At 47.4% G+C, this 12,447-nt stretch overlaps 1 protein-coding gene across 8 annotated transcripts in view; it reads left to right on the top strand.

Moving 5' to 3' along the window:
• Positions 1 to 12,447, top strand: part of HIPK2 (homeodomain interacting protein kinase 2) — a 145,024-nt gene that overhangs the window by 113,418 nt on the left and 19,159 nt on the right. For 6 of the 8 annotated variants that reach the window (XM_074871837.1, XM_074871832.1, XM_074871838.1 and 3 more), the window contains 3 exons: positions 3,551 to 3,693; positions 4,071 to 4,250; positions 6,860 to 7,141. In XM_074871837.1, the coding sequence (XP_074727938.1) occupies positions 3,551 to 3,693; positions 4,071 to 4,250; positions 6,860 to 7,141 (605 nt within the window). Of the gene's footprint in view, positions 1 to 3,550; positions 3,694 to 4,070; positions 4,251 to 6,859; positions 7,142 to 11,305; positions 11,404 to 12,447 lie in introns of all 8 variants that reach the window. The other 2 variants (XM_074871840.1, XM_074871839.1) reach the window with 1 other exon arrangement.

The raw sequence follows: 12,447 nt of genomic DNA, 5'->3' as shown, positions 1-12,447 counted from the left end.
TGCAGCCTGCATGATTTTCATTAACTAACGTGCCAGGCCCCTTCCCAATAGCAGAGTCTTTGTTAGAGGGCTGTCTGAAACCTCCAACCTACCTCTGTTGCAGCCTGTCATAACAATCTGTGTGGGCCACCTCTCTTGTTTGGTAGGAAAGGAGAGCCTAAGAGGCAGGGGAAACAAAAACAGTGGCAAAGCAAGAAGCAGTCTGTGCAGGCATGGTTGTGGGCACCTCTTGCTTGTGCAAAACGTCAGGCAAGGCAGTGGGTGAAGGAGGTGACAGAGCTTTGCACGCCCTGCTGTTCTGCCAGGCCTCCTGAGGTGTGCTGTTACGTGGGGCTTGAAGGGGTGAGAGTGAGGTCTGAAGCATCCTAAAGGCAGCAGGATCCATAAAGATCTCAGGACCTCTAGCTCCTTTTTTCTTCTTAAGGTGCTCTTGTTGGGGTCACCAGTCAGTCTGTGCAAGGGAGGGAGTGCTCAGGAGGAGCTTTGCTACCGATTTCTCTGCTGCCCCTCCTACATGAACTCCCATTTCATGGGCTGCTCTGCTCATACTTTCTACTGACGTTTTATTCACCATCCCTTCCACAAGGGAATTTAAGCTGTTTCTGTGAAACACTCCTCACTTGCATAGATTTTTAATTCTTGATTTAATAAAAGAGAGGCGGTCTGCCTGTTGATACATCTGTCTCACGCAATGAGAAATGCTAGCTGCCGCTCTGATGGCAAGGCGCTCTGATTGATGCCAGTGGCATCTGGTGTCCGCGGGCCTCGCTCGGTTCGGGCTGAGCAGCTGGTCTGATAAACAAATCTGTACCCAATACCAGTTTCCTGAATGGAAAAACACAGCTTCTTTGTAATGCATTGTAGTCACATTTGATCTCTAAGCGGCTGCATATCTCTCTCAGCCAGAGAGCTATTGCTCTCATGCACAGCTGCCTATCTAATGCTCTTCAGACCAGACCGTGCAATTGCTCCAACTACTAGAGGGACTGTCCCAGGCAAAGAGCTTAGTGCCTCCGGAAGCCACTTCTGGCTTTCCACCCACCTTATTTGTCCCCCCTGATCAGGCATGATGCTGCTCCTTGTGTTCCCAGCACTGTGTTGTTCCATCAAGCTTTCTCCCCTGCCCAGCACGCAGCGCAGGGTGATTGTGGCTGGCAAAGCCTCACTGCATCCCAGCGCAGCTGGCATCCAGTTCTTCCTCTGTGTTTTGTACAAGACCAGCAGTCCCAGAGGAGGAACAGGGGAAGGAGCTCCAGGAGCTGGAGGGACCCAGGGCAGAGACAGTGAGCATCATCTCTGGCAGCTGTGTTTGTGCAGGCTGTGGTGTGGAGCTAGACGGAGTAAGCAGCCTGCAAGATGCTGACCCAGTGGTGAAAGTAACTTACTTGTAACTTCCCTGGGTCTATTTTCACCCTTTCAAGCAAGTGTGGTCCACATACTATATGCATAGAGACCATACTATATGCATAGACACTGATCCTGTCTTTACTAATAGCTCTCTACAGCTTCAGATCTCAAAAGAGACAAAGCTGTACGGTTTCCTGGCAGGCTTCCATGATATGACCCAGAACTGTCCCCTGTCCATGAATAACAGCCTGAATTCTTGATTTTTCTCTCCTTTTAACTCCTTCTCAACAACACTTCTTCCCAAGGAAGTCCTGCCAGCAGCTTTCCGAACAAACACACTTATTCCATTAGTTGTTTTTGCTCTACATCCAAAGCAGGAGCTCTGTCGCACCGGGCGACCCACCAGCTCCGGAGCAGAGGGGCCAGCGTGGCTCTCCACCACAGCAGCATGATTTTACAGTAATGCAATAACTGAGAACAGGCTGTGGCTGCCGGCACAAGCCTGCCATGTGTAAGCACAGCACACTGTGCTGGTGGATCAGCCTAGACAAGTCTTATCTGCAGATTAAATGATTCAGTGGTCCTTACCTAATGAGTGAGGAATTTGTGCCTGGACCCTGACACTGCATCTAAATTTATGCACTGCAGTTGGGAGAGGAGCTTAGATTTGTTCAGCTCTCTTCCTGAAAAGGGAGGAAGCAGTTTTCTCTGCAAGTAAATCCAGGTAGTCCCCTGGGACTGACTGCAACTGTAGTTTAGTTTCCTCTTTTAAATCAAAGCTGGGAAAAAAAGAAAGGAAAAAAAAGCTTTTCCCTCCCTGATCTTTCTGTGTCTTTGCCTTCTCTTCCTACTTGCTCCGAGCAGCACCAGTCTGTAGTTGTGACTCCTTAGATGAAGAGCTCTCAGGAGCCTTGTGACTGTCCATCCTTTGCAGATGTTGCTGAGAGGTCTTGCCGTAGCAGCCTTTTCACCTAGCTCAGCAACATGGAAAATTACAAGACAGTCCAACTTTGGAGCAGAACTGGGAAAAGTGGGGCGTTTTTGGGGGGTGGGGGGGTGGTTTTTTTTTTTTACTGGGGAATAGGAGGGGATCATGGAGGCAGTTAGCAGGATTCTTGTGAGGATGGAGATGGAAACAAATGCATGCCTGAAAAAAGCCTCCCCTCTAAAATTTAGCCTCCTTAGAGCTGTGAGATAACACAACATAGGTCCAGTATAGTAGTGCCACTTGGGACTAAGGAGGGCTGTTGCCAGTACCCCTGTGTTCCCCAGCCCAGGCAGTGAGAAGCTGCTGGAGCTGCCTTCAGGCAGCACATAGAAAAGAAAGTTCCCCAAGTCAGAAAACAAGTAATCTGACTCGTATGTGGAGTCACCAGAGCAGGACGACCTGAGTCATGCCTGTGGTAGTGCAGCTGGAGGGATGGCTGCATAGCAGAGCGATGGCTCAACTCACAGGGCAGAGATTTCCATCCCTGCAAGGGGGGCACCCGCTCAGAAAAAGCTGGAGAGCACATGGAGAGGACAGACACGCGATGTGTAGCCACGCATGGCTCCGCTTCGCGTTGGCCGGGGGGCTCCTGGTGAGCTGGAGGCAGGTGACTGGGCTCCTTGGCCCATGCAGCAAGATGTGCCTCCTGAGGAGCACTCAGTGACCGATGCGCATTCCCTTTTGGTATCCCCAAATTCACCTTTTTTCCCTCCTCACAAAAGCCTTGCAGCCCCCTGTTCTCTTGTTTGATCCTTGAAAAGTTCATTCTCCTTTTTAGTTCCTTTAAGTTTCTGAAGTCCTTTATGTCCTGTTGCGGTGGGAAGGAAAATTGTCTGTAGGAAGGGGACAGTAATAATGAGACCATAGTGCCCAGCTGATCTGGAGAGTCAAAATTCAAAGGTGCTAAAGGGTTTGATGTTTGGGTTGAAATGCCAACCAGTTTCAATCCCTCCCATTCCCAGTTTATCCTAAAACACAGGTGCTGCTTTGGACGTCAGGGGTGATTTTTCCCCTCCTTTGTGCTCTCTATATTGATAACTTTTACTGCTTTTGCTGTCGTTTCCTAACTGTATTTGTCATCTATGACTAAAAAGTGTTAAGAACTAGATAGTATGACCACGATCGTTATTAGCAGCCCCAGCTGAGCACGAACCACCACTCACGCTCAGTGTATGATGCTTCTTGTTAAGAAATTGTTTTCCCTCTGTCCAACAGCAAGCGTGGCCCAGTGGCACTCAGCAGATCCTGCTCCCTCCTGCCTGGCAGCAGCTGACTGGGGTGGCCACCCACACTTCTGTCCAGCACGCAACCGTCATCCCGGAGTCCATGGCGGGCACCCAACCACTGGCAGACTGGAGGTAAATAGGAGGTGCTTGGAGGCTTCCTGAAGCACCCAATGGTGCTGGAGGAGGTGTGAGAAGAGCCGGGGCGGGAGGGCTGGGCTCTCGCGAGACTGCAGCGCCAGGGGCAGGAGGGCAGAGCCTGCAGCCTGCGACCCCCCTGACTGAGAGCTACGGGCAGCTTCTCCGTTCCCCGTCCTTGAAGTGGAGGGCTGCGCCCATGCCGCTCCCTTGAGTCATTTCCCTGTGGGAAACACTCCTTCCTGGGGGGACTGGGAGCCCAATGGGCCCTGGAGGAGGGTGCCTCGGTGAAGGCAGTGGGGGAGCATGTGAAAGAGCCTGCTGAAGAGCCGCCGGTTGCATTTTAAGTGTGTGCCTGTCTCCCCACTTTGCAGAAACACCCACGCCCACGGCAGCCATTATAACCCCATCATGCAGCAGCCCGCGCTGTTAGCTAGCCACGTGACTCTCCCTGCAGCCCAGCCCGTCAACGTGGGTGTTGCTCACGTCATGCGCCAGCCACCCGCCACCGCCACCTCTGCCAGGAAGAGTAAGCAGCACCAGTCAGCACCCCGGTAAGTGTGCACGGCCCCGGTGCTGGCGTTGGTCGTGGCATGGGTGAGGTGAGAGCCCATTCCCGGTTTGTTCTGAATGCACCCCTGCCATGCACGTGTGCTGACAAGGGTGGTATTCACTGACATCTGTGGGGAAAAAGGAAGTTTGTTCCACGGCCCACAAGTGATTAGGTCACGCTTTTTGTGCTGCTTCACCTCGTCTGTACCCAGGTCAGGAGAGCAGAGGGCAAGAGGTAGTCAGGTGCATTTTATACCTGGTGAGCACCATTTTGTGCAGGAGTTAGTGCCTGGAGGGGATGCAGGATGGGAGACTCACACCCAGTTCATACAGCTCATTATGCTGCTGTGATTATTTGAGGCCTTGTAGTCACCGTAATTGAAAACGTAACTATATTCTCAGGTCAGTGTGGCGTAGTGCCCGGTTGCCATACCTTTTCTTCCCACATCATCTCGAGGAAGCACTCCTGAGGTGCAGTGTCTGCATTTCCACAGGGTGGTGTCCCTCCAGGGGACTGCATCTTCAGGAACATGTGCCTGATGTGTGCACACAAGATCTGTCCTTTCAAAAGCAATGGGATGATGACCTATCTTCTGAGCTTTAATGCCATGCAGAGCGGGGGACTGGGGTGGCTGTAGGCCACCTTCAAGCTCTCTAGTGCCTAACACAGGTGGTTGGCCCCTATCTTCAACAGTACACACCAGCAACAGATACCCGCACTGGCCTTTTTATAATCGTGGCAGCATAAACCAGGGAACATTTTATAAGGACATCTCATATAGGAGCAGTCCTCAGACACCTAAATCTATCAACTCCCAGTAGGACCATTTGGCTCTGCAAGGAGGAGACTGGGTTTTGGTTCATACTCTGTTATGTGGCACAACTCAAATGATGGGATGATTGCAGCGCCTGTCACAGCTCTGTAATCTTGCCTAGAGGACAAGGCAGTTTAAGATGTATGTGCAGCTGGTCTGGGGAAAGTCCTCTGGGCTGTGAAACTAGCACATTTCTGTTAAAAAAAATAAAACAGAACAGTGCAGGGGAGAGAACCAAAATGGGTCACCATTTGTGCAGTGGCGAAAACAGGAGCTTGTGGTTTTCCTGGGTGACTGGACTGGGTCCAGAGGAGCTCTTGAGTTCACAACCAATTTGACTCCAGTTAAGAGGCCACTATTTAAATCCTTCCCATTTATCTGCTCTCTAGTGTTGCATTTACTTTGGGTGGGCTCCAGCTGTCTTAGTCCATTCGTAACGCAGAGCAGAGGCAGCTACATGCCCTGCAAGCCAGCCAAAGAGAACGGCTGTTGCAACCAGTGTGCCTGTGCAGGGCCTCCCCTCTCCCTTCCCTCTCCAGGGGGAGGGTGGCAGTGTCCAGGAGGAACTGGACACTTTGAGAGCAGTGGGTTTTTACAGCTTAATTGTGACACTTTTGTAGCCACATGAGGAACATGCTCATTTGGAGAGGAGGGTACTCCACGCTGCTCATTGGTATTCAAAAAGCACTGCAAATGCTCCTGTGCAGCCGTTTGTTATGCAAAAGACCCCGTGTAAGTTGGTATAGTGCGATACGTCCAGAATGACTTCCTTTTGATGGATACCACCTATTCCTTTTGTTAGCTTTTGGGCCAGGCTGAATGTGCAGCCCAGGCCCCACTGTAGAACAAAACCAGAACATTGTTTTTTTCATTTTTGTATCTGCAAATATTCTGCAATAGGCAGAGAAGATACAAGAAATAGAAGGAAGAAAGAAAATGTGGGAAATGAGTGAAATGGGCTTTAGTCAGTGTGCTTTGGTAAATAATCCCATCTGCAGACCTGTGCTGCACTGTTTGGTGGACAGGTTCTGTGTTCAGATCCCTGATGCAAGTGGGCCCTTTCCATCTGTCAGGCAGGGAAGCTGAAGTAGGAAGACGGGAAAAAGCAGGACTTGAGAATGGTTTTCTACTGCATAATAAAAAGATTGTTCTTTCTGATTTATATATGCTGTATCTGCTGCCTCACATGGGAATGGAATGAAACTGAGTATGTGTGCTCCCATCTGTGTGCTGTCATCCATGGGAGTCCACTATCCTAGAGGATGAAGCATTGGGCTGGAAAAGTTCATTGAAAAGATTCTAAAACAGAAAATTAAATTTCAGTTTTCCTGAGAAATGATTGTTGTTTTCCACAACATATCCTAATTTTACCTTTAGCTTTTTCTGGCCAAAAAATATCTGGTCATGATGCATCCATGCAGGGTACAGGAGAACGGGATTTTCATTTCAGTTCTTCTTCCTTCTGCGACAGCCACACTGTGCCTGCCTGTGGTTTGTATGTCTGGGCTGTGTGACTAGCCTCTACCTCCCAGCACAAACTCCTGAGAGACAGCATTTCTCATCTGGAAATTTCTAGGGAAAACAAAATTGAATTTTTTACTAAAAGAAACTACTTTTCAGCCAATTACATAATAAGTCATGTGAGGCACTCTGACCTTTGAAGAGGTGACTATGTCAATTTTGCAGTTTTCTGAGACTCCTTAAATCAGTGCCACAGAGACCAGGAATCAAGCCATGGCGACGGGCAACTTAAGCAAACTGAGTTTTAACCAACTAACAACCTTTCCCATTTCCAGAAATGCATCCACCTATGAAGTTTCATCCTCTCAGTCCATCAGCTCTCCTCAGCGCTCAAAACGAGTGAAGGAAAACACGCCTCCCCGCTGTGCCATGGTGCACAACAGCCCTGCCTGCAGCACCTCCGTCTCCTGCAGCTGGGGCGACGTGGTCAACAGCACCACGCGGGAGCGGCAGCGGCAGACGATAATCATTCCCGACACCCCTAGCCCTGCTGTGAGTGTCATCACTATCAGCAGCGACACAGATGAAGAGGAGGAGCAGAAGCATGCACCCACCAGGTGAGCAGTGACTCTCTGCTCGTCTCTGTGTGCAGGAGAGAGAGACAGAGGCAGAGATGTGCTGGAGCATCCCAGGAGTTGCTGTGGGGTCCCAGGAGCTACAGCTGGGTGTCTGTACCCAGGTCGTCTTTCATTTGAGAGGAAAGACGAAGGGGAAGCTAAAATACTAGCTGAGGACTCGGCGGACTTAGGTGATGTTCCCTACCGTGCTGTACATTTGCTGTGTGACCTTGGAGAAGTGTAGTAGTCTCTCTCTGCCACAGTCTCTCATCTGTAAGAGGAAGTAATAGCTTTCTCAACCTCACAGGACTGTAGAAAGGAGACCCTATGGTGATGACCCTCTTTAAGTCAGAGAGCTGTTTAAAACAAAGATAAAAAGAAAGGATTGGAAGGAAGGAAGCTTAAAATTGCCTTTTCTCTTTCTAAGTGATTCAGGCATCTATAAAGAGCATTAAATGACACCTTCTATATGTGCTAATTTATATAAAAAGGTCCTGAAAAACAGTTAGTGGTTGTGTCCTAAACGCTCAATAATGGTAAATACATTGTGAGAGGTTTGCTCAGTTCTGATTGTGTTGCCAAAACATCCCTGAACTATTGTAAAAAGTGGCAAAAACTGATTGCTTTTTGGCTGACTCTACAGAGGAGCATAGATGAGGCTATAAAGACCGTGGTGACTGAGTTTGCTCCTCAGAGAATTAACTCACGCGAGTGAACAGTGCGGCCCAGGACTGCTGCCACTGGTGATCATCTGCTGTGGATGAGAGAGGACCTAATGTTCCAGGACTGTCTTTTCAGCACCTTTCATCACATGCAAGCACTCTAGGTTTCCCATCTGATGCCTGTCACAAGACATCACTCTGCTTTATAAGTTGTTGAGAAGTAGCTTTGTAAACAGCTGAATAATTACACCATCTTTATGTTGGTAACTGAGCTGGGAATTGTTTTAACCTTCTTGCTCCAGTATTGTCGAGAAAGAATTAATATTTTTATTTATTTGGAACATGCACCATGGCATTTTTTCCTTTAATCACTGGAGATATCTATCTCTATCTCTGCATCTCTACGCTGTGGTGTTAAGTGGAGCACTGCAAATGTGTGCAGAACAGATGAGATGCATTTGGCCTCGAGGAGCTGAAAATCTGTAAAGAGGAGACATGTGATGCAGGCATCCAGGGCTGCAATTTCAACCTGCCTCCCGACAGCCACTGCCACTTCCCATTCCCCTTCTCTCTACCAGTGAACTCCACTGGGCAGCAAGAGCTCAGTGACTCTCAAATTCAGGCTTGCTGTGAATGCAGTGGTTATCATGGGGAACTGATCACCGGACAGCATAACTTATTTCACTTCAAAAATAAAAACAACAAACATATTTCCTTTAAAAAAAATAATTGCTACAGTATTCCTTAGTTTGGTAGGGAGAAGAAAGCATCTCTCCAGAAAGAGTTCAGTGAAGGTCAGCGTGGAAGTCAGGTGGACTGTAATTAAGGAGCTCCCACTTCCAGGGCTCTTACGGGAAAGGAAGGGGAAGACGAGGTGCTGAAAAGTAAGGTTGTGAGGTGGGGCAGCATGAAGAGGGCAGGTATTTCAAGGGTCATGGGAGCTATTTGCAAGCATGTTTACCCATGGTGCTGATCCCAGGCTTTGGGAAATTATGTGCAAATACTTATACTTACCATCTGGGTATCGTCTTGGGTCCAGAGCAGGGTGGAGCGAAGATCTGGGATCCTGCGGCCACTTCGGCTAACAGTTGTCTCCTCTGCTTCAACTTTGCTGCCATCTGACCAGTTTCTTCATTCGGCACCTCTCCAGGGAGACAGACAGAACGAAGTTCTGGAAAATGTCTGGAAATCGAGTTGGGAGTTTGGGGTATTTAAATATTTGGGCAAGATCTGCCAAGGGTAGGAAAGTAGTCCCAGGAGCCAGACTTACATAAACAAACTGGCTTTGATATGACTAAAGCATATTCAGGACACGTTCCTGCCTGGGATCATATCCCTGGCTACTTTCTGTATCCATATGGCATATCTATACAGAGTGCCAGGGTGCCAGCATTCCTGGAAGGCCAAAGCTTAAGAGCTAGATTTAATTTCTGAACCATGTAGAGACATTTCGAATGGACACGGGCTGTTCTCGGGCACTTTTTGGAATTCCAGAGTGAGTTAAATTGCCTGTGCAGATGTAACCAGAGCAAGTGGAGAATTAGAGGCAGAGACACAGATGGAAAACAGCATGTCCAGAATGAGAATTTTTGGTCAAAGTCTCTGGGAGAGTGAAATCAACTCGCTCAGTGCCTTTTGACCTGGGCAGATCTAAGACCAGATTCTCAGCTGGAATAAGAGTGTAACTTCCAGTCAAGGAAGCTGTAAGAGCATTTAATGCCAATGAACTTTGCCCCTGCCAAAGTTGAGGTCTTTCTCATTGAAAGTGCGTCACATCTAGGAAAGTACCTCCAAGTTTTCTTACTCGCCTTTTTTTTGGCTCCAAGAAAAATGGGAGTGACGGTGAAGTATGTGCTTTAGTGTAGTCAGTGCCCAAAGGTTCAGGATCTGAGTCGAAAATGAAACCGTGCAAAGAATGCCTTGTCTCACCCATGTTTATGCAAATATTACCCTATTGGGCAATAGCTGTGGTGTGGGGGTGAAAAATAAGGAATTATTTGAAACATGCTATTGGTCACATCCTAACAATATTAGCTTTTTCTAGATTAGAGTACAGAAATCATATGGCACTTGAGAGATCAAAGTTAATTGCCTGAGCCCATCTTATTGATAGCAGTGATATCTTTGCATTAACTTCACTGGAGTTGAATCAGCTCCTGCATTTGCTACAGCACTACTTCTCTTATTTCTTATGGTGGTAGAAATTTCTCTTTGACCCATGAGATTAAAAATGTTTATTTTATTGATTGCTCAGCAAAAAGAGATTAGAGCTACCTGTGGTTGTGAGAAGTAGTAGATCCTTCAATGATATAAGAGTTCCTAAGTCTCAGTTTAAGAAGGACTGGTAATGCTGATAAAATATGATACTGCTGATGCAGTAAAGGAGCCCTACAGCCAACAGAAAAGCCTCTCTGTAATACCAGAGCAGCAGAGAGAGCTTTTCTTGTATAGGGGATGCAGATTTTTTATTGGCGAAAGAAAAATCTGAAGAATTCAATGTGATATGGGCAGAATTTTCCTTTTCCTAATGAAAAGCACAGATGTTCAAGTAGGATGTTTATGAACTGCCAGCTGACCAGGCAGGCAGGCCAGCATGTTGTTGTTCTGTGCTCACATGTGTTTTGCACTGTCGATGAGCATAGCTTGGTGAATTTTTTTAAAATCAATAGTCGTCTGAAAATGCTGGGCTCCTTGTCGGGTAAAGGTGCTGGGGAAGTGGTGCAGGGTGGGCTCTGGAGGACCTCTGGATAGAGCCTTGTCAAAGGGGGCCATCTACTGGGCCCCAGCCCCGTGCCTCGGGCAGAATCACTGAGGAGGGACCTCAGGTACAGTTCTGCAGGGACTGTCCTCAGAGAAATGGTCAGAGATTTTCAGGGGGAATATTCCTGATTTAAAAAATCAGTTTGTCAAAACTAAGGCTTTTTGCAAGCTACGTTTAGATTTTTCTAGTAATATCCCCAACACAGTGGAATCTGGGGAAGCTTCAAAACTACAAAAAGTTTTGACTTCTTTTTAAAGGGGAGGAAGTGTTAGTGGGCTAACTAATTAAGGGGAAGACTTCTCTTTTCTGGTTTAATGGGGAGGGGGGCTTCTTTCAAGCAAATAATAAAAAAAAAAATTGAAATGGTCAAAATAAAAAGGGAACATTTTTACTGAATGAAATTGTTTTTACCTGGTTTCTGATACGCACAAAGTTCTGCGTGTGACATTTTGTCCTGTAGAACAGCAGAAAAAAATTTGCATATAAAAAGCATTAAATGAACAGGAAACAATTTTTTTACCCTGTTTATTTATCACCAGTGAATTTCTAAACTCTCAGTTCAGCATCCTTTACAAAGAGACTTTATAGGCCAAAGAGCTGTTTACTTCTGTGCTGTAAGATAATACCCTGACTGTTATTTATTCTGGAAAGAAGAATTTAGGTCTAACCATTACCTGTAAAGCATTGAAGAGAGTAAAAACAGAGAGTAAACTTGATATTTTTCATATAAATTCCTCTTAGGTTTTTCTACTTGCTCTTGCAAGAAAGTCAAGCAGACAGACAGACAGACCAAGAGTGCAACCGCAGTCACAGTAATCGGAGCACATATTCACCGAGTAGTGAGTAGTATTCCCCAGTATACAACTTCATATAGTGCAGTGGTTTAAATGTAAGTCCTCCCTTGACTAAATGTTTCTGAAGCTTATAAGTGGAGAAAAATAAACTCAAACACAGAGCAGAGAGGCACAGGTGCACCCTGGAATTGTGGCTGGGAGGGAGGGAGAGCACACGCGGCCCTGCGGCAGGGATGCACCGGGCCACGCTGGTGGTGCAGCGACGGGTATTTCCATGTCCTGCCAAGGGCCGCATCGCAGAGCGTGGCAAGAGGAAGAGGTGGAAGGAAAGGCAGTGGACGAAAGGCTGTTGTGATGTGCCTAGACGACTTCCCATCCAAGCAATGGGTGCAGCAGCCAAGGAAAATATGACTGTTTTCTTGAAACTATACAATGATGGCCTTGAGGTGGGTGGTTTTGAGGGTGCTTCCACCCCAAAGAGGCAGGAGAGCCCCTCACTTCCCCACTGCCTGCTCTGCGCTAGTATCATTAAGTAACACCTCTCCAGCTTGGTTTTCTGTGGGATCCTCACAGTAATCATTGTCTTCCTGGGCAAGAAGGACTGACCGCAGCTGTCATGTGGGCATACCGAGCAACTACCTTCACTGGCACAGAATTATTGCAGGCTTGGGTTTTTTCCCTTTCTCTTAAGATGGTAAACTATACAGTGTGGTCTCTGTGTGAGTCTCACCTTTATAACAGAGCATAAGCAGATGCAAGTTGTTATTCACGTCGTAGCGCAACGGTGGTAAAGCCTACTTCAGAGGACTTTCACTCCCCTTACGGACAGAAATTGCTGGCAGGCACAAACCAGGTGCTTTTGCCAACTTGCTGATGTGTGTGTGTGAGGGTCAAAATAGCATTTGTAATTCTCTTTTGACATGTAGCCTATTGTGGCTATGTTATGCTGTGCATAGTAATGCACTGACTCTGCATAGCAATACATTGACTAACCACAGTCATTTGGTAAAAAGATTGCTGCCTTCCATCTCTAGAAGACACACTGACATGCAACTAATACTTAAAATAACAAAGATAGACAGTAGCTCC

The sequence above is a fragment of the Strix uralensis genome, chromosome 5 (genome assembly GCF_047716275.1).
Source record: "Strix uralensis isolate ZFMK-TIS-50842 chromosome 5, bStrUra1, whole genome shotgun sequence".
NCBI lineage: Eukaryota > Metazoa > Chordata > Aves > Strigiformes > Strigidae > Strix > Strix uralensis.
The sequence above is the reverse complement of the archived record's forward strand: the minus strand, read 5'-3'. Positions and strand labels throughout refer to the sequence as shown.